This window comes from Pinus tabuliformis, chromosome 2_2 (genome assembly GCF_031772625.1).
Source record: "Pinus tabuliformis cultivar Carrire ecotype Pingquan chromosome 2_2, CPIR1, whole genome shotgun sequence".
In the NCBI taxonomy this organism is placed as follows: domain Eukaryota; kingdom Viridiplantae; phylum Streptophyta; class Pinopsida; order Pinales; family Pinaceae; genus Pinus; species Pinus tabuliformis.
This window is the reverse complement of record NC_142300.1, coordinates 549,265,523-549,291,417: the sequence shown is the minus strand read 5'-3', so window position 1 is coordinate 549,291,417 and position 25,895 is coordinate 549,265,523. Positions and strand designations below refer to the sequence as shown.

The following is a 25,895-nucleotide window of genomic DNA, read 5'->3' as shown; positions in this document are numbered from 1 at the left end:
TCCAAGGAATAAGGTGACAACTTCAAGATAGGCTTATAGAGGACAACTCTTCCTAAGGACAAGGCTCAAGCAAGATAAAGACAATTTGCATCCTCCAGTGTATTCGATTAGGGCACAAGTGATGTAGGGCTTGATGAATGGCAAGCCAAATGGATGAACTCAGAATCACAATGCCAAGAAAGGGCTTCCAAACAATGAATATTAGCAACCAATGGAACAAGAAACCTTCAACAAGCCTCAAGTTGAAACCTAGGGCAAACTAGGGCTTTTCTAAGGCAAGATCCACCTAGGGCAAAAGAATTTAGCTTTGAAATGGATGGACTAACCACTAAAAGGGTTGATTCTGAGGCAACTAACACTCCTTGCAAAGACTTGCATATTTTCACTCCTATAGACTCCATCATCCCATGGTCTAGGCACTGGCCTTGTCACTTTGTTGATTACCCATCAAATTTACCTTAAATCTGATGTTCTCTCTCCAAATCTGATTTTCAGCCTCTCAAGGATAAGTTGCTAGCTAGGTTTGAAGTTTTTGGCTTGTATGAGGATTGAACATTGGAAGGAGTGTTGGTTGCCTCAAAACCATCCCCTTTTAGTGGCTAATTCCTCCATTTCAAAGCTAAACTCTTTTGCCCTAGATAGATCTTGCCCTAGAAAAGCCTTAGTTTGCCCTAGGCTTCAACTTGGGGCTTATTGAAGGCTTCTTGTTCCTTTTGGTTGCTAGTATTCATTGTTGGGAAGCCTTTTCTAGGTCTTTTGACTCTAGGTTAATCAATTTGACTTGTTATTAACTTATTTCTCAAGCCCTAGATCATGTGAGCCGTAAATAGGCCCTATTATCACCTTTCAAGTTGCTCTATCATGCTTGATCAACCTTGTCCTTAGTAAGAGTTGTCCTCTATATGCTTATCTTATCACCTTGCTCCTTGAACTTAGTATCCTTCAGGTGACCCAATTAAAGAGAAGCCTCCCTAGGGCCGCCCCTCATTGTTGTCCTCTATAGGCCTATCTTATCACCTTGCTCCTTGAACTTAGCATATCCTTAGGTGACCTAATTAAAGGGAAGCTTCCCTAGTGGTGAAAGTCCACAAAAAAGTAGGAGGTAGTGGCTGTGGTGACAGTGGGCCAGACCTCATTGTTGTCCCTTGGTCTAGTTTTTGCCTTGTAGGTTTTCCCCTTACAAGGCCTGCTAGATTTTGAGGCAATAGGTCACATGTTAGGTATGTTCTGTAGTTCACCAAGGCCAAATATAGTATGATTTGGGTTGTAGATACATATCAATTGATGATTGGGGATTTGTATGAGTAGATGGACAACATGCTAGGCCAAATCAAAGACATTGTTGAGCCAAGAGATGCAATCTTGTATCCATGTTCATAAACATGTGGTCAAAAGGTGGATAATTTGAATGTTTCACTCCATGCCTTAACATATGTCCATGCACCCAATTATTCTCTATCTTGGTTGGCTCAACTAGCACCCATCAACGATGTTGTAAAGTATCTCTAAAGACTGGAAAATGAGGTCCACATCATTTTAATTAAAAGGGAATGTTAGGCAGCCTTGAATTTCCTATTATGTGTAAAATCATGGACCAATAGTTGGAACCTACAGGAAGAGTGGAAGGCAAAGAAAGTGGTGGTCACATAAGAGATGGTCAATCACTAATAATTAATTCAGTTGAATAGCTATCTAGTGGAACCATCTTAGTGGTTATTCCAAGTGTGCATACCATTTTGTGGAAGAACTTCCACCACATGGAGTTGCTTTATCACACTTGTTGACCTTGCCTAGCTAGTAGTTAGTGTCCACATATTTTGAGCAACTTCCTCCTGTTTCTTGAAGAGGGTCTTCTTGTTGGCATTATGATACAAGTATGATACAGGTGTTGTCCTTGATGGCAACTCACTCAGATGACAGATCATAGTACAACTAGTAAATGGTAAAGAATTAATGATCAGAGAGGTATACGCAGGTGTGATGTGACAAAGAAGCGTATACACGTGGGTTCACCATATACCAAGTCGTGTATACGTACACACGCACGTTTATAGAAGGAAAGGCGCGTACATGTTGGGAATCTAAGTTTTGGTCCGTGGTATTTGGTCCGAAGTGTTGACCCTAGGTATTGGGTCCAAGGTATTGGTTCTACGTGGTTTTGGACCATGGTATTGAGAGAGGCCTAAACCTATATAAGGAGAAGATCATTAGGCCAAGAAGGGCAAGTGTGCAAGTGATGAATATCTGATGAAGTGTGAGATCTAGTATGCTAGTTATGGGTTTGTGATGCTTTGCTTGATCTGAACCAAGGAGGCACCTATGCGGTTGATAAAGGTTGATGGACCGGGATCATGAAGACTAAAATGCATTATCATTATATGGTATGATCATGAATAGATCTGAATACTGACGCATGTTTTATCCTTTATATCTTATGTTCTGGGTATATCTGAAGTTGAAAATTGTAGCGAAGGTATAAGTAATTATTTTCAGATCTGTACGCGGGTTCTCTCTGGTGAAAGGGCGTATACACGTTGGTTCGACACAATCAAGTAGCGCATACAGTATGAGATTTGATGTTTGAGGTTGCTGTTGGTTCTAGTGGTCGTTGCAGAGTTCTGGGCTCTGCTCTGTGTTCTGGTGACTATGTTTTGATGACAGGGTTTTAGTGATTCAGTTGTTGGGTGATTCAGAGTTAATGATTGTATTGCAGTGGTGATTGTTTTGTATTTATGGATCCAGTATGAAAATTTATGAAACGTGGTCCCTGGAAGAAAAGAGAAGGTTGTAGCCTTCTGTAGGTCGGCACCTACGTACTAGTACATTAGCTAGTACAAGAGCTAAGGGGGTAGTAGCTCCCTTCTAGGAGAAGCTGGAGAACGAGAGAAGGTTGTAGCCTTCTGCAGGTAGAAGCTTGCGTACTGGTATAAGGCTGCACCAGTACAAAATTTGTAAAAGAAGTTTCTTATTAAAGAAAGATTGAGAAGATTGCAGCAGGTGGTTTTCACCCACATTGGGTTTCCACCTTATATCATGGTGTTCATGTGTGCTTCTTATGTGTGATGATCTGTCCTGTTTTACTGCACCTGTTTACTGTTTATATGGTTAATAATGTTCTGATGCACTTATTAAGGATCAACTAACTGAATCATAAGTTTACTAGATATACGCCAGTTGCATTAAACACAGTTGCGTATACACGTGGGTTGCCTTAACTGAAGTAGTGTATATGAATCTGATAATGGAAATGAAAAGATTATTGATTTGCTAATATTGATTCAGGCCCCCCCTCTCAGTATTATTTCCAACACTTCTGTCCAAATGTGGACCATTTGGGTTATCCAAGGGAGATTATATGATTGCCTGTATACGTAGAGTTCCATGTGTTACATCAGACTCTAGGGCACTGACCCTTTTGATGCTCTTCAGATTTTTTCTCGGGACATTCATTAGCTAGAGTTCATGTACTTTCATACTCATTTTTTGCTTTCTCTATATTCTGATAAATATCAAATCTTATTTGAGATTCTTTTTGCCTTCAATTTTTAGCATAGATTTGAGCTCAAGAAATTTGCTTATGGAAATTTAATAATTAAATTGTCATTTAACTTACAGGGAAGCAATCTTTTCATTTAATTTGTCTACCTAGGATAATCTTTGTCTGGAAAATGTTGGATTACGATTGTAGCCCCATATTTACAGCTTATAGCTTTTAGAATGCATTTGTGGAAAGGATACAATCTTAAATATATAGGAGCTTTCTTATATAATCAGTGGTTGTTTATTCATTTATTATTGTTGATGCTATTTGTAAGAACTTGATTGTATGCTGATTCTTTTTCAATTAGTTAAAACAGGCTAACAAGATCTGCAGGATTGCTTTATTAAAAATTGATCTCCTTGTTATTGGAAGAGCTAATTTAGGGTACTGCTTACATCAGTGTTACATATGCTCAGCCTCAAGCAATTGGTTGGCATTTTGTAAAGCTTGAATAATTTAGTTTATTGGAGTGCTTCCATCTTTCTGATTATCTCATAGCCTTCTAGTTTCCTTCTAAATGTTCATGAATTGTTTGCCACTACTTCTTAGTGCAATTTGGTCTAAGGCTCCGTATTAACTGTTCTGGTGTCAGGTCGAGTTGCTGCTAGCAGAGGAGAATGTTTTAACTCGATATGAAATGATTGAAATTTTTTGTGATTGCATTTTGAAGCAACCCTATTCCGTTCAGAGGAAGAAGTATGTTTCTATCCTTCCTGTTTGTTCTTTACACATTTGTATTAAATATATTCTATGAAGAATTAATTGAGACTCATGCTTTTTCCATCTTCATTTCGATTTGTACAAGATTGTTTTTTTGAGCAACAAAAGAAACCTTCTGAACCCCAAAATATTGTTTTGTTTGTTTGCTTATAATTCATATATGAGAAAGTAAATCTTGCAAGTTCCAATATTTTGTTTTGTTTCAATTGCTCTACTTCGATTCCATTTACAGCTTCCTTGATACATGATAACCAGAAAGCAAATCTTGCAGTCTCACTGTTGCTTGAGCACAATTGAACTAAATAAATTGAGCATAATAATTCAAAGTTTTAAACCCTATCTAATTAAGCCCAAACTATAGTGCAACCTTTCATAATAAGAAGTGTTACTGCCGAAAGTTGCACTAAGTGATAAAGCCCCAAAGCACAAGTGCAACCTTGAGGGAAATAGAAGGGGGTGTCCATTGTCACCACAACAATGACATCTATCACTTTAGGCTGGTTCTCCTCTGGCACAATGGGGGTATCCCTAGAATAGGATCACTAAAGCTATGCAATGGAGATACAACATGATATGAAGAGTTAACTTCAGCAAAAAGAAATTGTTAGTATAGGTTTTATAGATAGAGTGCTGGAGGACTCAGACTAGTTTCTATCCAACATGGGAAAGTGGAGTGAATAAAGGAATCATAGAGGGTTTTAAAGGAGGTGACTGGGGACAGAAGTGATATTTTCACTTGCAAAATCTCACCTAGGAATGCACCATTATATTGCTGGAAAAGAGTATAACAAAGGTCCTTACAAAGGCTCCCATTGTATGAATATGCAAAAACATTGAAGTCTAATCTTACTTCAAGCTGAAAACTCCATGCAACCTTTAAAACAAATGGCATAACATAAATAATTGAACTAGATAGTAAAACAACCAAAGGTTTAAATAGGAAATACCTCATCCAGCCTCCTTCTCCAATGACATGGCTACCCTAAAATATAGCGCTTATTGCAGCAGAATCAGAAGTAATTTCCAGTGATGACAATTCAACAATATGGAAGAAAATGGAAACCACACTAACAAAGACATCCTTGCAACGACATTAACCTTCATAAGATATTCAACTAGGCTCAATAGAGATGTTCTTAATTAATCCAACCATGAAAATAAATAGAAAGAGCTACTCTAACATAGAGTCTAGTTCAAATTTCAACCTCCCTTACAAATAAAATATTATTAAGTGGGATCTAGATTAATACTTTTCTCCAAGGAAATCAATAAAATATTATTTACCTCTAGTTCCATGATTTTCTCTTAGAAATAACCATATTAAACTTGATGGATTCACCTTAACAAAGGTGATGTTCCTCTTCTATAGGTCAATTGGATCATAAACATTGTGCTCAATGCCTTCCCATGATGCCACATGCTTTCCTATAAACCCCACAACCACTTTGAGATATGCACTCATCCTGAAAATCTATCTTGATAAGGTCAATATAGTGCTCCTCAATTAAGCTAACATAATTCTTGAATAATCTCTGCCCATTAGAAGATGTGTTGAAGTGTTACCGTTGGTCAACAACCATCCATGATTTAGGGTTCCATTAAAGCATGTGATAAAACCTAGATTTTGTCCTCATTTCCGTTGCAGCATTCCTCCTTTCTTGACTTGTCATGGCTTCAACACATGGAATAATTATCTAGGTGTCGCCTTATAGAATTACATGCAATAGGGGCTTGTATCTAGACTGTTGTTTAACCCTGAAAGTGGGTTTTCCTCATCTTGTGCTATTTTACCATACTATCTGTATCTTGGCTAAGAGAAAATGGGGTAATGGAGTCTTAGAAGGATCAAAGTCAGTGATTGAATTAAATGAAGTAAACATCCTCATCTTTGATCTGCTGGACAAACTGTCTCAAATTGGAATGTGCAATTTGAGGGGTAACAAGAAGTAATCTTTTGACTTGTTCATGAATAATAATTGCACTGAGATAAAATAAGATGAGATAATTCTATTAATGTATGACTAATGACTTTTAGTTTTTGTAGCATTGGAGGTGTTCTAGTCTCGAAACTTTGTGGAGAGGCTAAAGCAAAGGAGTTTTCCATAACCCAGAAATCATTTTTGGAAATTCCACCTAGAAGTGTCTCAATTAGATTATTAACATATTTTAAAATATTTCCTAACTCTAAACTTAGTAAATCTGGTTAATTAATCAATATTATGTGAGATAGGGTGTGAATCATTTAGAAACTCACACAGATCGACTCAGATGTGATCTTAGCCATCGATTAAGATTTAATTCTGGCCGTTGGAGTCCCAACAGAAGATTATAAGAAGAAGTCGGTGGGTAGATGGAGAACATACACACAAAGATCGATTTCCTTGGAGAGTTCGATTTTCCAGAGAGCGACAGTCAGTTGCTGGAAGAGTTTGAGCTTTAGAAGGGAAGCAAAGACAGAGGGGCAGGGACAATGAGGCTGGAGGAAGATTTTCTAGATCGGGCGAGTACATTGTAGAGAAGTTGAAATTTCTCTAGGAGGCTACTTAGAGGCAACACAAAATCTTCAGAGGGCAGTTCGATTTTTGTTGGGGTGAAGCTGGTTATCAGTTCTAGAGGTTAGAAGACGTTTCCAGAGTGCCAAAGAGACAATTTCCCAGTCAACAGCAGGTAGGGCGGCTTGATTTGTAGAAGTTCCGAGTTGACGCGTTTGAGGGACTGCGTAGAGGCGATGCAAGGCCTGCACAAAGCTAGGTGGACGACTTGCTTTTTAGAGGCAGTCAAGTGCCGAGATTGCTCAGAGAGAGGGTAATTTCCCTCAGAGAATTTTTACCAGTGTTTGGCATCCAGATTGTACTTAGATTATTTCATTGCTGCATAATAATAAAAACCCTCAACTGCTGCATTGATTTTCCCAAGTTAGGTTTTTTCAAGGAATTTTGTCCAAAAATAACTGTTAAATTTATTGTGTGTACTAGTATTTTCTCAGTTTCCAGTGTATCTTCCACAATATTATTATTTGTGAAGGTTGCAGTGTGATTTATTCGATATTTGCAGTAGCAAATAAATTGTCAATTAATTAACAATTAGAAAAATTAATTCCAGTTAGAAGGGTCCTAGTCAAGGATAGGGGGAGAAGAAGAAGAAGGACCTACAGTACGCAATTTGGCGAGTTTGGCCACTACAGTATGCAATGTCCTGTTAGGTAGAAGGACAAGTAGGAGAAGCAGGACCAGACAATAGTGTTCGCAAAGATAGATAAGTTTTCCTCCACGCTGGAGGGAGATTTTGCTATGTTTGTAGTTACACCTCCAGGAGAGAGGTGGGGCAATATAGAGCTATAGTCCCAAAGTTGTAGAGTTTGGGCAGGGTCTATTGAGGTGTCCAACTCATGGATCATTACCTTGCTAAGGGGCCCACATTATTCAGTAGCAGGATGGATTAGTGTCAGTTGATGCAGTCAGATTCCAGGGTGACAGTTGTAGACTAGTAGCAGTTAGGTGTTGAGGAGAGTAATGCGGTGGCTAGTAGCAGTCAAAACTTAGGAGAGAGATACAACAGACAACTGATTCAGTATTTATGATGCTTCTCAGTTGCAGTTGTTACAGTTGTAGCAGCAACAGATGAGAGGGAGTTTTAGTGCAGATGCAGAGTTGGTAGCAGTATAGCAGTGTCAACAACAACACAAATGCAACATCAGAGTTGCGCAGTGGTTGATGGGCAGTGGCCAGACATCAACAATGTGACAAAAGGTGATACCGAGACAGTTTTGTAGCAATGGTGCAACACTAGAACTCGCTAAGAGGGAGTGCTAGTTTTTGTAGCATTGGAGGTGTTCTAGTCTCGAAATTTTGTGGATAGGCTAAAACACAATTCTCCATAACCCATAAATCGTTTCTGGAAATTCCACCTAGAAGTGTCTCTATTAGATTATTAGCTTATTTTTAAATATTTCCTAAGTGTAAACTTAGGAATTATGGTTAACTAGTTAGTGTTAATTGAGATAAGGTGTGAATCATATAGAAACTCACACGGATCGACTCTGATATGATTTAGCCATCGATTAAGATTTAATATTGGCCGTTGGAGTCCCAACAAAAGGTTATAAGAAGAAGTCGATGGGTAGATGGAGAACATACACACAGAGATCGATTTCCTTGGAGAGTTCGATTTTCTACAGAGTAGTAGACAGTTGCGGAAGAGTTCGAGCTTCAGAAGGGAAGTAGAGATAGAGAGGGGTAGGGACAGCGAGGTCGGAGGAAGATTTTCCATATCCGACGAGTACATTGTAAAGAGGCAAACATTTCTCCAGGATGCTGCACAGAGGCAACACAGAAGCATCAGAGGGTAGTTTGATTTTTGTTGGGGTGAAGCTAGTTATTAATTCTAGAGGTTGGAAGACATTTCCAGAGTGTCGGAGAGACAGTTTCTCAGTCAGCAGCAGGCAGGACGACTTGATTTGCAGAAGTTCCGAGTTGAAGCATTTGAGGGACTGGGCAGAGGTGACGTAGAGCCTGTGCAGAGCTAGGTGGACGACTTGCTTTTCAGAGGTAGTCAAGTGTTGGGATTGCTCAGAGAGAGGGTAATGTCCCTCAGATAATTTTTGCTAGTGTTTTCTTTGCAGGATAGCCAGTATTTGGCATCTAGATTGCACTCAGATTATTTCACTGTTGCATAATAATAAAAACCCTCAACTGTTGCATTAGTTTTCCCAAGTTGGGTTTTTTGGGGGACTTCTGTCCAAAAATAACTCTGTTAAATTTATTGTGTGTGTGCCAGTGTTTTGTCAGTCCCAATTTATCTTACACAGTATTTTTATATGTGAAGGTTACAGTATGATTTATTCAATATTTGCTGTAGCAAATAAATTGTTAATTAATTAACAATTAGAAGAATTAATTCCAGCTGCTGAAATAGGATTTCAGTAGTGAAATTTTGACATTGACCACAAGTGTAGTTCAATGGGATTGAAGAGTATAACCAATATGAATATAATGTGGGAATGCCAACACAACTCCTAGAAAATGTTGAAAATAATACAAAGAAAGAAACCTACAAAACACTAAGTGAGTTTGTCCAAGACTGGAAAGGTGGACAAGCCAATCCAAGAACTTGTAGAAAGAGAGAGATTGAACAATGAGTTTGATGATGTCTAAGTCTCCTAAGTCTGATGGTCGAGTGTGAGGGGGGCGAATTGGGCATTGACTTGTTGTCAAAATCTTCAAGAACCATCTAGGAGCCCTAGCTACACGATCTGCTGGGGGGTGTACTGGAAAGGGATGCCCCTAACATGCAAGGTCGAAAGAAGGAAACTCTGAATGGATCTCTAGTTGCTCCTTTGGATTTGGGAGGTAGTCTAACAAAGGGGTTTTCTCTACTCTGAATTCGTCTGGTGTTGATCTCTCTAATGCTTTGAGAACGTGGAGCTTGATGTATGGACCAACACCTCTGGATCGATCTTAGTAATATCGTGTTGTCTGTTAGAGGGGGAGGTTGAGGAGAGACCTATAGTCTTGCCATCCTGCTATTTGGTGTGCTCTGAACTCTACTTGTCATTTGTTGCTTTGATTCGATGGATCAACAATTACGAGGTAATCGACCTGGTCATCCCAGGTTGGGGCATGGCACGTAGGCACTGAGATCTATGGCTTAAAATGTTCCTGATGAAGAGAGCTGAACATCTCTGATCCTACTACTTGAAGAAAGTAGAAAGGAAGCCTCATGAGTCCCTATAGACGCAGTGACAGCATCCTCTGATACCATAGTATAGGGGATAGGGAAAAATGAGGTGCATCTCCATTAAACACATGGTAGATCCTATCAGATTATGGTAACAACTAGTGCCTTAAATGGGGTTTAAGGGTGAGGTGGAGGAGTTAATTGTTTGCTGTCTTGCTGGTTTAATGTGTAAAAAAATGCAGAAAGTACTTGTAATGAGCAATATATAACACTCAAACTTGAGATATATCAATATGAGCAGTCAAAATGATTGTATTAAAAGTGTGCTAACCAAATATAAAGTTATTCTTGTGATTGGAGTGTTGGTTAGAGGGGTTCTAATATTAATTTGCTTGTTATCCTATTGTCTTGTGACTGCAGAGTATAAAATTTGCAGAAAAACACAGGGACAACAACCAATTTCCCTTGAAATGACCACCCTAGTAGTGCCCAAGCACTCTAGATCCATGATATTAGGGTGGAGAAGCTAGGAGATGTTAGCTTAACCCTTTAGGATCACTTGAGGGCCATTACCTAGTAGCAAATTGCAATTTCCAGCAAGCTGGAAATTGAATTTGTAAAATCCTGGGATCAAATCCCATTGGGTGTTATGCTTAGAAAATTTCTAGCAAGGATCTTAAACTAGAGCAACGAGAAATAATGAGTTTTAAGCTCTATAAATGAAAATTAAACAAGATAATTTGATATAGAACCCATCTATTAAATTGTAAAGTAGAATACTTGTATGGCATTGGTGGCCTTCTAGTTCTGTTAGACTACAAGGAAAAATGAAATTGCAACATAAAACTTAATACAAAGTGAAATAAATATATGCAATAATAACTCAAAACTTAGTGTATTAACCCTTGGTTAAGATATAGCTTTATTTCCTACAACTCCGAGGTAAATAAACTAGTTTTTAACTTTTTAATGATAAGATGTCGTGTTGTGAAACACACTTGCATTTAAGTTGCCCTTGCACTTTGTTAGTGAGGTGGTCTTGGTCTTGAAACAGAAAGTCCCCCCACCTTTATCTTAAAACTCTTAACACGGTTCAGATCCAACTAGGAGCAGCCCCTAGTGTGGTGTCTTCGATCTTCGGATCATCTGTGTGATGGATACAAACCCTTCTCTCAATTGAAGCTACCTCCTGGAAAGTTGCTCCAACATTTTTCGAAGTGGCCTACTTGCAACAAAGAGATAAAGTTGCTTAGCGCCTAGTCTACCTCCTCGACGTGGCTATGTAGCCCCTCAACCGATTGTTCCTCCAACTGTTGTGTAATATTACTTAGTGCAAATTACAATAGCCAAGAAAAGACAAGATAGTAAAAGCCAACCCACACAATGTACATAAATGTTTGCAAAAAGAGTTCTTTATTATGGCATATGATTTCACAAACAACAACAACATCATCTAGAGGAGAGACTAGCCCTTATAGTTTTTATTAATGGTTAGAAAACAACTAGTTTGACTCTCTTCCTAAGAGAATAATTTACTTGTCATCCACATGTTGGAGACTAAGAATTTTGTTAAATTATTTTGAATTTTCATTACATTGACTTTGCTCCCTTAAGGGTTCAAATTGGCTCAAAAAACATTTGGGAGTTCAATGTTTCTTTTCCACTGTCCTCAATACCAAAAAGTGAAGAATAGTAACCTTTGGAAGCTCAACATTCCACTTGGAAGCCCAATGCTCAACCCCAATGGCTAGCTTGAGGCTTGACTTGGTCCATGCAACTCAACTTGGTCATCTTGGAATTTGATTTGGTCCTTAGATGCTCAATGTTCCATTCTAACAGCTACTTGTGTCTGTGCTATCGATTTTTTTAGCAGGGCTGCTAAGGTCATGGTAGTCTTGCTAGATTGGCACAAACAAGGCAGGGACCCACTGTCACATCAGCCCAAGCCCCTGCTATTTAGGCCCAACACCTCCTAAAGAGCCAAGGGAGGATTTCTAAATATCCCCCAGCATTCTGGTACATGATTAGTGCCTTATATGGAGTCAATGGGGTGAAGGTGTTCTATATTTGCTTTGCTGATAACACAATAATAAAACAATGTAGATTTCTAACAACAAACTATTTGGAGCCAAATCACTCAAGATATGCAGTGGAACAATGCATTTTGGTCTACAGAATTTATCGTAACCGATTATGGAGTTATTTCTCTGTTTAGATACACAATTTAAGAGTTATGAACTTATGAGTGAAAACAACTTGCTGTCTTGTGGGATTGACTGTGAAACCTGTGTAAAAATGCGGAGTCAACTAGCTGATTTGTTATCACAACCAACACACAGTGTGCAACACACCTCTAAGGAGTCACCCTAAAGTGAGGGAAGGCTAGAGGGTACTTTTGAGGTTTCAGGGCTTCCCCTCTATCAAGTCTTTCGCTAAAAATGCAATTCCTAGTTAGTTGGAAATTGTCTTTTTAGATTTTTGGTTATGTTTATTTACACAAATTTTCTAGAATTTAGATAGTCAATTTTTACCACTGGAAAATAAAGAAAATTGAACTCTTTCACAAAGATAATGGCCATAAATGATTATGGAGCTGAAAATAGTAAGTCTTAGCTTAAGATGTTTACTTGTAGGCCTTGATAACCTACTTTGGATGGCTATAGAATGCAAGTCCAACAAGGAAAAACCATCTCCACCTGTAGATCTGTAGGTAATTGACTATATACAAGTATAAAAATATGGGAAATGAAACTTGTATGTAAGTGGGAGATTAGATCTTACAAATTTGACACTTCTTCTCACTAAATATCTTGCTAAAAATGATCTAACAATAATAACCAACAAGAAAAATCCTGCCCTAATTCAGAAAAATAAAAGAGAATTTGAATATTTTGTAGAGATTTTTTGGTTGTTGGAATACCTGTGCTTTTGAGAACTTACTTCTTGCTAGGATGTGAAGTCAAAGCCCTTTCAAGTTGCTAGGTTCCACTTGTGTCAAGGAAGTAAGTTTGGTGTCCGAAGGAAATGGCTCCCACTGTTGCTTCATTTACCTTGTAAAAGTTTCGACCCTCTTTAGAAGCGACCTATCTTTGGCGTCTTCGATGTTTATTCTTTATGTCCGGCAGATACAAAAACCTTGGAATAATGAAGCCTTCCTTCGAAGCAGTCCAAAGAACTTGGATCAATTCACTTGCGAGCAAGATCAAACAAGTAGAAGAAACCCTAGTCGCTCATGTCCATGTAGCATATTAGCGTCTCGATGGTAGAGATTACTAGTCTTTGATATATTTACTTATATACATAAATAAGTTAGAATTTTTTTATAAATTATGCCCAATAACCGTAACCATAACAAGAAAAAAAAACAAAGACAAAAACCATCCCACAATTATAACAGATTACAAGAGTTTGCAAATATGAGCTCTCTATTTGTAATATCACTTGTCTCAAATGATCAACAACAATTATAATGGAGGAGAGTCTAGGCTTTTATAGAAAAAAATCTAACGGCTAATTAATGACTAGTTGACTTCTCGTCATTAAAATATTGCTAGTCTTCCACAATCTAGGACTTTGCAATTTTTTTTTATTTTGTTAAAATATTACAAAATAGCATGAATTTCCCCAAGGTGGTCAAATTTGTCCATACCCAAAATAATTCACAATTTCTTTTTGAAAATGGTCTTCAATGGTAAAAAATTGAAGCAGTACCAAGATCCCCCCAACGTCTAGTGTTTTTGGTCCATGAGTGAGTCGATTTGTCCTCATAAAAGAGTGCGAATTGACCAAAATAAAACAACTTTGTCCCGATAGGAAAAATAGTTGTAATGGCTAGTAGATAGGTCCATCTTCCAACTTCTCGGTCTGACACTTGGGTTTTCTTCGTCTCGTCAAGTTGATGAATTTTTATGTACTGCATGCATGACTCTGTCCAATGCTCTGCCTAAGAAACCCCTGGAAACATTTCCTATATTGTTGACCAAGTTTGACAGGAATATAACTAGCCAACAAATGCTCTGATTGAAAAATTCCACGTGGCATGGAACCCTCTGGTCATGCTTTATAATTTGAGTTTGGTTTGACTTTTTGACCACTTGGACCATTTTACATTGGGAAATGTGAACATTGAAAAATGAGACTGTCATGTTGTGAGAGCTGTAATGAGAAATACTGCACCAGAGAACCATGAGTCCTCATGAAAAACCTCCTAAGGTCCCCCAATTTGGTTAGGGAGGAGATCACCAAGATGAAGCTCTCAAGGGACGAGGCATGCCCTGATCAATCATAATGAATACAGACTCAAAAGACAAGATACCAGGTTTGGGATGCCTAATAAATGGCCTCACATGGTTTCTTACAAGGCTTTGACTTGTGGCCTTAGGTTTACAATGGCAGTGAATGATCTGCTTGAAAAAATCTATGTACCTCCACGGATAGAGGGGTAACATTCCACAAGCCAAGAAGTGCTTCCTTTGACTAGATTTGACCTCCGACTACCTTTTGACTTAAACAGATAGTCGTAAATTAACTTGCCACCTTATTGCTTCATCTCCAATGCCTTGATGAATTTGAGAATTGTGTCTCCTGGGTTTGCTGTAACTTGGCTTGATTTCATTTAGGACTATCTTCATTTGTCCACATCATGCCCTGTGCTGCCACACCATCATTCTCCCTTCTACACCATCATGCCCCTATGTTTGATCTCTAACGCCCTTGAGATTCTGGAGAAATTGAGACATGGGTTGTGTTCCTCTTCTTTTTTAGGCCACTTTTAATGTGATTTATGTCCAAAACTATCCAAAGATGCGCTTGTTTTGTCACCTGGAGACCTGTTAAACCTATTAACAAACTTTGACCACCTGTAACTTGACAATGACTTCATTCAGAGATCTGTCTTCTAGATCCATCACATAAATAATTTAAATTGCCAACACATTTCAAACCAACTAATGTAGTTCATTCTTGTGATGATTAGATGAAGAGAATCTGATCCAATAAGGGGAATAAAAAGGGAGAGAATTCTTACAAGCTCAAACATAAGGTCAAAGGTCAGAGAAAATAGCCATTACGAAATAATTAAAAAAATGATTAGGTCAAAGGTAAGAGAAAATAGCTGTTAGGAAATAAATAAATAAAAATAAAAATATCCCAAGTCAAATTTTAAGGTTAATAATATTAAGGGGGAATAAAAAGGGAGAGATTTCCTACAAGCTCAAATTTTAGGTCAAAGGTTAGAGAAAATAGTCATTAAAAAAATGGTTAGTTCAGAGGTAAGAGAAAATAGCCATTAGAAAATAAATAAAATAAAATAAGAATATCGTAAGTCAAATTTTAAGGTTAATAATATTAAGAGTTAAATATGCAATAATATAAATAAAATAATATTAAATAAATACATGAGAATCCTAAAACCAAGGAATATAAATCTAGGTTATTATTATTATTATTATTATTTCGAAGAAAAATGGCAACCTTCTATTATAAATAAAAAGTTACATCCGCTGATGCACTGAGGTTCATTCATGAAAATTGTCTTTTCACAAAATAGACTGTTAAAAAATAACTGGCTGAGAAAGTTGATATAGATTGACCCCATAGCTTGAGAGATACAAAAAGCACTGAACAAAAAAAACTTCTTGGCTATGGCCACTTGAGAATCTGCTTACATGTATAGCTATAAATTTTTTTATTTTTTTTATTTTTTTCTGCTGCCAATAGTAGAAACTGAAAAAAGGTGAAAGTAAAGTTGTATCTTTAGACTTCCACAAAGGATTGATGCTTGAAGTTATGATCTAAATCTAGGTTATTAATATTAAGAGATAAATACCAAAAGGTCAATAATATGGGGTAATAATATAGGAAATAATATTAATTAACTTACTATAATAAAATATAAATAAATAAATAAATATTTAAGGAGAATTTTTAGATTATTATTAAATATACATAATATCAATTTATTATAAATAAATCATTATTAATAAATCAATAAACCAATATTAAGGGTAAGTAAAATCTCAAGCAAAGAAATATAAAAATCAGGGAAATTAATATTATGAGTCAAATGTTAAATATTGAAGTTAAAATATTATATAATAATTAAATATTAATAAAATACCATAATAATAATATATATTAATACCTTCAATGATATAACATATCATATATATATATATATACTCAAATTACCCATAAAAAAATTAAGGATAAAAAAATCAAAACCTGAAAACGAGGGGGGGGGGAGATAGGATTCAGGAGGAAGCAAAATCCGAAGAAAGGGCATGGATCCAATTCTTGCTGATCTTCCAACCATCATCTGTGTTCAGATTTCCATAGTGTTTTTCAATCTCAATTGCTTCTCTGAACTTCCTCTGACGATAGTGATTTATGTTAGCAAGAATCCTGAAGTCTTCAATGCAAATATGGTGTTTGGTTTTCTCAACATGCTCCGCAAGTGTGGATGAGTGGGATCTACAATGCTTAATGTCAACTATATGCTGTTGAATTCTTTGCTTAACAGATCGACCTGTTTCACCAACATAGGGAGCACCACATGAGTACGAAATTAACTAGATGCCTTTCATGTTAGAAGTGTCAATAAGATCCTTGAATGACCTTAGCATACTCCGAATGGTATTTAAATTTGAATGAGGCGGAAACTTGCTTATTTCTTAAAATCCGAGCAATCCTATCAATGGTACCTTGAGTATAAGGAAGATGAACCTTGGGGATATGATTTATAAGGTCCCTTTTTGGTTTAAGACCTTGTTTGGTTTTTTGGAAAGCCTTGATGCCCTTACATTTCTTATAACCACTTTTCATGAAAACTCCAACAGGTAGGTTTTCTCCTCCTTTAGGTGACTCTCATCGGAAATTCTTAAAGCATGAGTGGCCAAGGAGTTTAAAATGATGAATTTTTGCACTGGATGATGATGTGACTTAGTGTGGAGGTATTGCTTTGTGTGCGCCTTTTTACGGAACATCTAGTGCGAAATGGAACCATCATCATTTCTGGAAATAAGAACATCAAGGAAAGGAAGGCTACCATTACTCTCAAACTCCATAGTAAACTTGATAACGACTATTTTCTATAATCTTTGACCTATTTTGTTTTTTTAATTATTTCCCAACAACCATTTTCTCTGATCTTTGACCTTATCTTTGAGCTTGTAGGAATTCTCTCCCTTTTTATTCCCCCCATTGGATCAGATTCTCTTCATCTAATCGTCCCGAGGATGAATAACATTAATTGGTTCAAAACACATTGGCAATTTAAATGATTTATGTGATGGATTTGGAAGACAGATCTCTGAATAACTGTACTCACAAATGCTTCCATTCAAATGACTTCATTGTTTGGAAAATTTCAATGTTGATTCCTTCCTCTCATCAAACTAAGTAGTTTGGGACCAACTTGACATTTTTACTTTTGGGACCACTTGCATTGTCTCGAGAATCATGAAAAGTTGACTTTGTGGGACTGCCATGTTGAGAACTATCTGAGGGGTACTACACCAAGGCCAGGGCCACATATAGACTTAATAGACACATAACCATGCAGTAAGACATAGGTGCACCTCGATGTAGTCTAGGGTAGCCCATACACAGGTGATGATCCCTACATATTATGAGGTTCCTACAAACCATGAGTCCCAAATAAGCCTATCCAAGGTCCTCCAATCCTATCTAGGATGAAAGGAACTAAAAATGTACCTAAAGGGACTGACCATGGTCCACCACTACGAAGATAACTTGTGACCATGTGTAACCACCCTCTTGGAGTTTGTAAACACCTAAACGACATCACACTTGTGGTCCAAGGATGGAATAATCATGCATATGTGTGAGTAAGGTGTCTAATTGGGCAAGGGGGCCATCTTTGAGTGGTCCATGTGGCAACTTTGATGATGTGGCATCCGTATAATTGCTTGATGCATTCTCATGGATCCTAATTTTGTGACGCATTTCCCAATGAAGTTCATGGATCTATGCTTAGCACAATTGTATGTTCTATGCTTAGCACAATTACTTCAACGTCCTTTAAGTAGCCTAATGACAATTTCCAATTTAGATTACCAATAGCAATCACATTAACCATAAATCACATTGACAGTAACTATAGATAGAATCATAGAACATAATAGAACATGAAGTCTAGAGGACAAGCCAAGACAAGAGGACACCAGATTGGGCGAATACCAGGGAAAAACCCAAGATGGAGAAAACCCTTTGATCAATTCTTTTTATTATTATATCAAATGTTCAACAGAGAGAGAGAGAGTACAATAAAGTCAATATTGACCTGCCAAATCACAGTAAAAACAACTGTGTCAAATCTGCAGTCAACAACAGTCAAACTCAGCCCTAACCAGAAAGTCAATGCTGGTCAATGCAGCAGTAAACAATTCTTTATGCAGCTTGGTCATACCCAGTCAAACTCGATCTTCTTTGCTGGTCATAGTCAACCCAAAACAGGCATGAAAACAACAGTAAACTTGGTCAATCTCCATGGTCAACCCTGTGATACACAATATATATGGCCAAATATAGATACATAGATCCCACTGCATCATCACAGATCCCACTGCAATGTCATGGATCTTGAGGCGTGGTATATGAATCCCAATGCAAGGTGTCTACTTGCAGTGGTCAGTCCAACTTCTTGGAGCCATTAGGCAGTATACTCTTTGTGGTTTCTTCCAATAGAACATAATAACGATTAGGTTTAAGATTTGCTTAAGTTTTACCATGGGGGACAATATTAACGTTGTACACGTGTCAAATGCTAGGACAAAGTGGAATTTCCACGTCCCTAAGTAAAGGGTAGGTGTTGTGATGAATAATTGTGAAACGGTAAGAGGAAAGATTCCTGTGATGACTATTGAGTCTTAAAGTCATATAATAATGTATAGATCTTATCGCTTTGATCAACCAACTTTCAAGAGCTAGGAATTCATGTATAGAAGCCCTTTAAGAGGAAGTTTAGCATTGAGTTGCCTTTCCTAGACACTGTTTCTTATTACCCTTTTGTCTTTTTCTTGAAGTGTTCATTTCAATGAACAAGTCCCTTTTTCTTTACATATTCATAAACAATCATGGGACTAGGTGCATTGGCCTCATAGCAAGGTGCCATTTGCTTAAGCTTTACATTTTTGGATTTTAACTTTATTGGTCCTTGAGATTTCTTTATTTAGACCTTTTTTTGGTGATCTTTGACGAGTCAAATATGAATGGTAATTTCTTTTTTACGAAAGGAATGGAGTGAAAAGGGAAAATGGAAAGTGTTGGGGCGTGAAGGACACTACCTTGACCAATTTCCTAGCAGTACAAACTGACCCTAAAAATGACGACACTTCTAAAGGAAAATCATGCCCACCTGGTATGATGCGGAAAGTAGTAAAACTTTAATGTTATGAAGCATTATCATATCTCATTTAATGTTTGTCACTTTCGTGGCATGACCCCAAAGTTATAGCACCACATGTCCAAGTAAGAAACCAATGCTTGGAACATCAAATAGAGCATGCTGGAACTAAATTGTACCATCCATTGTTGATTTTCTAGTGCTAATTTAGACAAGCAAATTTTTCTATCACTGATAATTACTTCCAATAATAAGTCCTGCTTTAGCATATTTCAGAACATCATTAAGCAATTACACTCAGAAAATTCAGCAATTGATGCTGCAGAAACAATAAAGATCACAATAGAAAGACAACGCACAGTAGGCACCAAAATTTTCACATGGGAAACCCAAACTCGGGAGAAAACCCATCAATCTTTTCTAGGAGAAATTGTTCAATTCAGTGAAAGGTACAATTTGATTTTCCAGTCAAACTTGATCAAATAGACCAAAGAACCCAATGCAGGTCAAACCTGGTCAAATTAGCCTAAATCCGGCCTACTGTAATTTTGGTAAATTCTGGTAAAACAAGCTGAATTTTGGCCTCTTTCTGCTGCTCAAAAGTTTGGTTAAACTGACCATAGACTCGGACAAACTGTGGTCAAATTTGCCCAGAATTTGCTCAGTCAATTGATCATAATTTTGGTCAAACTGTAGTCAAATAGACTGCCCAAAACTCAGTCAAACTTGCCCAGAAAATCTTGGTCAATTGCCCAGAAAATATCTGTCAACTGTCTCAAAGATTCAGTCAAATGGAGCCTTAGAAGATTCAGTCAAATACCTCAGAAATTTGGTCAAATAGAGCCTTAAAAAATTTGGTCAAATGCCTCAAAAATTTGGACAAACAGAGCCTCAAAAGATTCAGTCAAACAACAACTCATAAATTCAGTCAAATAGATTTGAAAGAGACTCGGTCAACGCTGGTTAAATAGACTTCAAAGGTTGGTCAAACTTCAGATCTCCTCTTCCTTCGCTCATGTCAATAAAACACTAGTAGAAGTGATGATCCAAATTGGTTTCCAAATGAGGAGGTCAAATGTGTATAAATAGTGGTCAAAGGAGGTGGGTTTGACCAAGGGTCAGACCTATTCATATGGTGGGGCTGACCTGTCTTTCTGGAGCCTACATGAACTCAAAAAAAATAATTTTCTTTTCTTTAATTTAGCTTAGTTGAATACTGATCGCAACCACCAAAATAATCAACACTTCCTCTTGGCTAGGGAGGTATTCAACTTTGAATTGCTTAGATGTCTTCTTTGCCGAACAATTTCTCCATCCAAAGTAAAGTATGAATGAGCTTGATATGTTAATGTATCCATCCACTTCATGTTCTAACCTATAACCATGTGGAAAGCATCTTGCATCAGTGTCATGCAAAGGATCTAGTTAGCTACTAGTCAAATTCCCTTTGCAATTGGATCTATTCACCCACTGGCCAAAACCTTTGGCGATATGGTCAAAACCTTTTGACTGAGGTCAACAAGCCTAGTCCTAGGTCACCAACTCAACAAGTCGTCACTTGGAGCAAGGTCAATACTTTTGACCAAAAAAATGGTGAAACCTTGACCAATTACCATTCCTACATGCCAATTGAATGGTAAAACACTTTCCTAATGCTAAAGGCACCTAGTCTACCCACTAGCCAAGTGCCTCTTGGCAATATGGTCAAAATATTCTGACCATGGGAGCACTCTGGGCCTTGATGCTCTCTGGGTTATTCTCCCTAGCCACATTACATGGCCCTTGGTCAATACCCTTGACTTGTCAATATCCTGACCTAGGGAGAATGTCTGCCCTTGATGGTACAACATCAACACTCCTCATTGAGGGAGACATTCTCAACCACTCCAGTCCTCGAAGTAAACAAACTTCATCTTGGGACAAGGGCTTTGTGAGAATGCGAGCAACTTGCTCGTCTGTAGAAATGTACTGGAGCCATATTGCACCCTTTTGTACCATGTCTCAGTACTAGATCTCAATGTGCTTCGACTTGCCATCACGGTTGTCTCCAACCCTGATTAAAACAATCCTTTGAGTAGCTTCTGAAGCCACACTGCTTTCACAACTCCGCAAACTATTTGCAATATGCTCAGCCTCTGCAGTGCTGAGTGCACATATGTTTGTTTCCTATTCATCTAGGATATCATAGTAGAAGTCAAATTGAAGCAATACCCTGATGAGATTTTCCTGTCTTTTGTACCCTCTACCCAATCTGAATCTATATATCCCTACAATTGTACTTCATCATTTGAGACACATCTCAATCCATATCTAACCATACCATGCTGGTACCTCAACACATGTGTTGCATGTCTCGACAAACTATAAACTAATTGGCTTCCTTCACTGGATCCACCATACACCTGCTTTTTGGTCACCTTGACTAGGTGCTCCCTTTAACATTGAAATAGATCTTGCTGAGGCAATCTTGGCTACTCCCTCTACCATTGTTGCTTTCTAGTTATTGAAGTATATTTGCTCTCTAGCATGGTCCACTCATAGAAGACATACTACTCTTAGAGACCTCCCATCTTTGAGCATCTAATCTGACAATCTCGATTTCATGGAATCCACTTGGGCGGATGGTCTTATTGAAATATGTTACTAGGTTCGGTCTTCATATGTACTCTTGATTCTTATATATTGTAAAATGAAAAGAGAAATTATTATTATTATTTTTTTAGCATGGGTTTCATGCTCAAGGTCAATTTATTTTAGGTCAAGGCACATTTGAGTGCTTCTAGGTTTTGTCATTGAGTCAAGAAGTCAAAGAGTCATTGTCATATGTAAAAGACCCCATTGGGCATCTTGTAACATGTCAAAAGAATTATTTTTGAGTAGAGTCTAATTACCCCTCCAAGACCAAGTCGGCATGGTAGTGCAGAAATCGACCTAATTAGGGCAGTTCGAACTTCTGGAAGGGTTATAAATAAGAGACCATTTGACCTCATTTTCTCACTCACTCATTCATTTATCAATCAAGTGAAGGACAAGAAGAAGAAAGCAAGCGAAGGACTAGAAGGAAGACAAATTTTGGGTTTTTGCACTCTCTCTCACACATGCGAAGGAAAGCTAGGGTTTTTGCAACATCAAGGCCGAAGTTCTCAAGTTGCAAGGAAAGGGTTGAAGTTGGAAGAAGATAAGTCAATTTGTTCTCATACTAGTCCTAGAAGAAGCAACCCAAGCGAAGGAAGGAGGAAGCCTTAGAAGCCCTAAATTCTTCCACACGTGTGAAAGTTGCAGTTGTTGCAGGGGCCAAAAATTTCAGACTTGTAGTGAGGGTCGAAAATTTGAAGCTGGCGGTCGAAGTTCTGCAATTGGAAGAGATTTGACTTGGTAAGAAGCAACACATCCTCTAGAAGGTTTGTTTTGGTCTAGAGGTGTTGGAATTCGTCATTTGAAGAATCTATAAGAAGAGTAGAGATTTGTGGATTTTCCTTTCAAGAGGAGAGGTTTTGGCCTTGACTAGCAACCTACACCTTGTGTCCTTGTGTACTATTGATCTTCATGTTTTGGTAGCTGTTTGATGATAAGAACAACATAATAATAAGAAAAGAAGAAGCTAATAATCAAGAAAAGTAAAAGAACATCACAAGCAGTTATCAAGTTTAAGAGAAATCACCTCAATTGTAGCCCTATTGATTTATCAATATGGTATCAGAGCTAAGGTTGACAAAGGGCATAAAGAAGATCACTACATCCTTGAAGTTCTCATTAAAGCAATATTATATGATGGCAAGTCACCTCAAGCAAGGCATCAAAGCATTTAAGGATCTCTTATCATCTATCAAGAACTATATGACCAAGACCTCCACTACAAAGGACAAAGGATTATTCTCAGCACTTACAGGTACTTTTGAAGATGAAAATATATGGGTAATTGATAGTGGAGCATCTAGAAATATGAAAGGTGAACATAGACAACTAAATACCCTATCAAGAGGAAAATCTTCTTATTCAGTTGAACTTGGAGACAAAAAGAGTTATGCAGTAAGAGGAATTGGATCAACTTCGTTGGAGCTAGAAGATGGAGGAAACATACATCTCAACAACATTCTATTTGTTCCAGGTTTGAAGAAAAATTTACTTTCCATTTCATGTTTAGAAGATAAAGGAGATAGAATTGCTTTTATAGATGGAAAAGTTATGGTGTGGGATAAGGGCTCTAGCATCAACAATGCAAAAATTATTGGGATTCGTGAGGGAAGGCTCTACAGATTACTTACACCTCTCTCTCAAGCCTTGGTTCACATTGAAGTCAGCCCATGTGAGCTTTGGCATAGAAGGTTTGGACACCTTCATTACAAAATCTTACCAACTCTAAACTCAATGGTGAATGGCATCCCTGAACTAAAGGAGGATCATGAAGGAATTTGTAAGGGATGCACATTAGAGAAAAATGTAAAGAAACCATTTGGAAGCAGTGCTTCAAGATCTAAAGAAATCCTGAATTTCATTCACTTTGATGTCTGTGGTTCTTGTCACTGCTCACACTAGCAGGGGTCCTAGGAGGGGATCCTAATGGGCAAATACTAGGTCAAGGGCAACAATCGAGCGATAGTCCATTGTCACCTCAACTAAGGCTCTTTTCTCTTTACGGACTTTCATCGATGGGAGGAGACAATATAAAGGGGAATCACTAGATGAGTAGGTCAATAAGATGGTAAAGAGTGATTCCTAAGGCCTATCGTGAGGGAAGGCTCTACAAATCACTTACACCTCTCTCAAGCCTTGGTTCACATTGAAGTCAACCCATGTGAGCTTTGGCACGGAAGGTTTGAACACCTTCGTTACGAAATCTTACCAACTCTAAGCTCAATGGTGAATAACTAAAGGAGGATCATGAAGGAATTTGTAAGGGATGCACATTAAGGAAAAATGTAAAGAAACCATTTGGAAGCAGTGCTTCAAGATCTAAAGAAATCCTCGATCTCATTCACTTTGATGTCTGTGGTTCTTGTTACCTCTCAAACTAGCAGGGGTCCTAGGAGGGGATCCTAAAGGGAAATACTAGGTCAAGGGCAACAATAGAGCGATAGCCCATTGTCACCTCAACTAAGGCTCCCTTCTCTTTACAACTTTCACTGATGGGAGGAGACCCAGTATAAGGGGGAATCACTAGATGAGTAGGTCAATAAGAGGATAAGGAGTGATTCCTAAGGCCTATTCTCGAGACACACTCAATTGTATGTTTTTTTTGCTCGGGAATTAAGGTGATAGGCTCTCTAGGAAGGGCCTAAAGGATTCTTGAAGCTAGAGTTTGGGAGTATATCTTGTAAAGATGATTACTAGGCCTAGAAATCCTTATGGAGAATTGGTCTTTTTATGATCTTTGTGGGATTGGAGTTTTTAGGTTGCGGGACCGCATGAGACCAAGTAGACCCAAAATTAGGTCAAGGAAGTGGGTTTGATCACTTAAGGAGGGCCTTGACCTAATTGTGGAGGAGAAGAGGATCAATCGACAAATATTCTTGGAATAAAGTGCAATGATCCAAGTGAGGTCACTAGCCAAGGGAAACCTAGGGCAAGAAATGATCCTTGAGCTAGGGCTTCCAATACCTCGAGATCCCACCATTGGAATTTCGTGAAATTTGGAGGGCCTCTAGAGGAAACCCCGCACAGTAATGGGCAAGGCATCGAAGTCTTTTGATGGCTAGAATGTGAGATAATTGATGCCCTAGATGATCTATGGAGCCTAGGCCTAGAAAAAGGAGAGGTGAGAGAAATAAGCTTTGAAAGTGACCACCTATGGAAGGATTAATGCCTTGTCCTTTGGGAGAGATGTGGTCAAGGAGAATTTATTGTTTAAAAAGAATTCACCCAAACAAGGAGGCCTTCAAGTAACTTCACATGGTATGACTTATCAAGATGTATTTAGCATAAATTATCTCTAGGAACATTCACCCATTCATACATGGCCCATGCCATGTTGCAATGCTATAAAATATCAAAAGTTCCACCAATTCGTATAGGAAAGCAGTAAATTTCAGACTTCTATAGCGAAAATCCTAGCAACATTCAGGTGACAAAGTAAATAACAAGAATAAGCATGAAAAATAGCACTTACATGTACAAAAGAGTATATCTAATCATCAAATTATGCCAATAATAAAGCTCCAAGATAAGAGAGATAGATCCAAACATCAAAATTCATCCATATCATCCAAACTCGTCCTAAGAAAGGGATAGTGAAAATCTCACAAGAGCTAATAACCCAATCCAAGTGATGATGAGAGAATGAATCACCTCTGATCTATTTATACAATCTCTAATGAATTCAAATGGCCTAATTTGGACTAATAATGCCTCTAAAATAAAATAATGTGCATAATAACAATACTTTTGGTGACAAACCTACCAAATAGCTCAATAACATAAAGATAAGCCTCTCAAGAGGGCAAATTGATCGACATAATGAGTCATTGGGCCTTTGAAGAGGCCTAATGAAGTCCAAGGGGTGCCATGATGAGAAAATGGACTACCAACATAGTAGACAAGGGTTTGGCCCCTTGTTTTCCAAGCAAGAACCTGTGGTGCTCCCAAGTGGGGTGGGGC

General features: G+C 37.9%; 1 protein-coding gene across 1 annotated transcript in view; it reads left to right on the top strand.

The window, feature by feature from the left end:
- The window catches only part of LOC149193810 (uncharacterized), a 67,573-nt gene that overhangs the window by 26,412 nt on the left and 15,266 nt on the right, over positions 1 to 25,895 (top strand). The window contains exon 3 of the mRNA XM_089404947.1: positions 4,134 to 4,237. Within this exon, the coding sequence (XP_089261073.1) occupies positions 4,134 to 4,237 (104 nt within the window). The remainder of the gene's footprint in view (positions 1 to 4,133; positions 4,238 to 25,895) is intronic.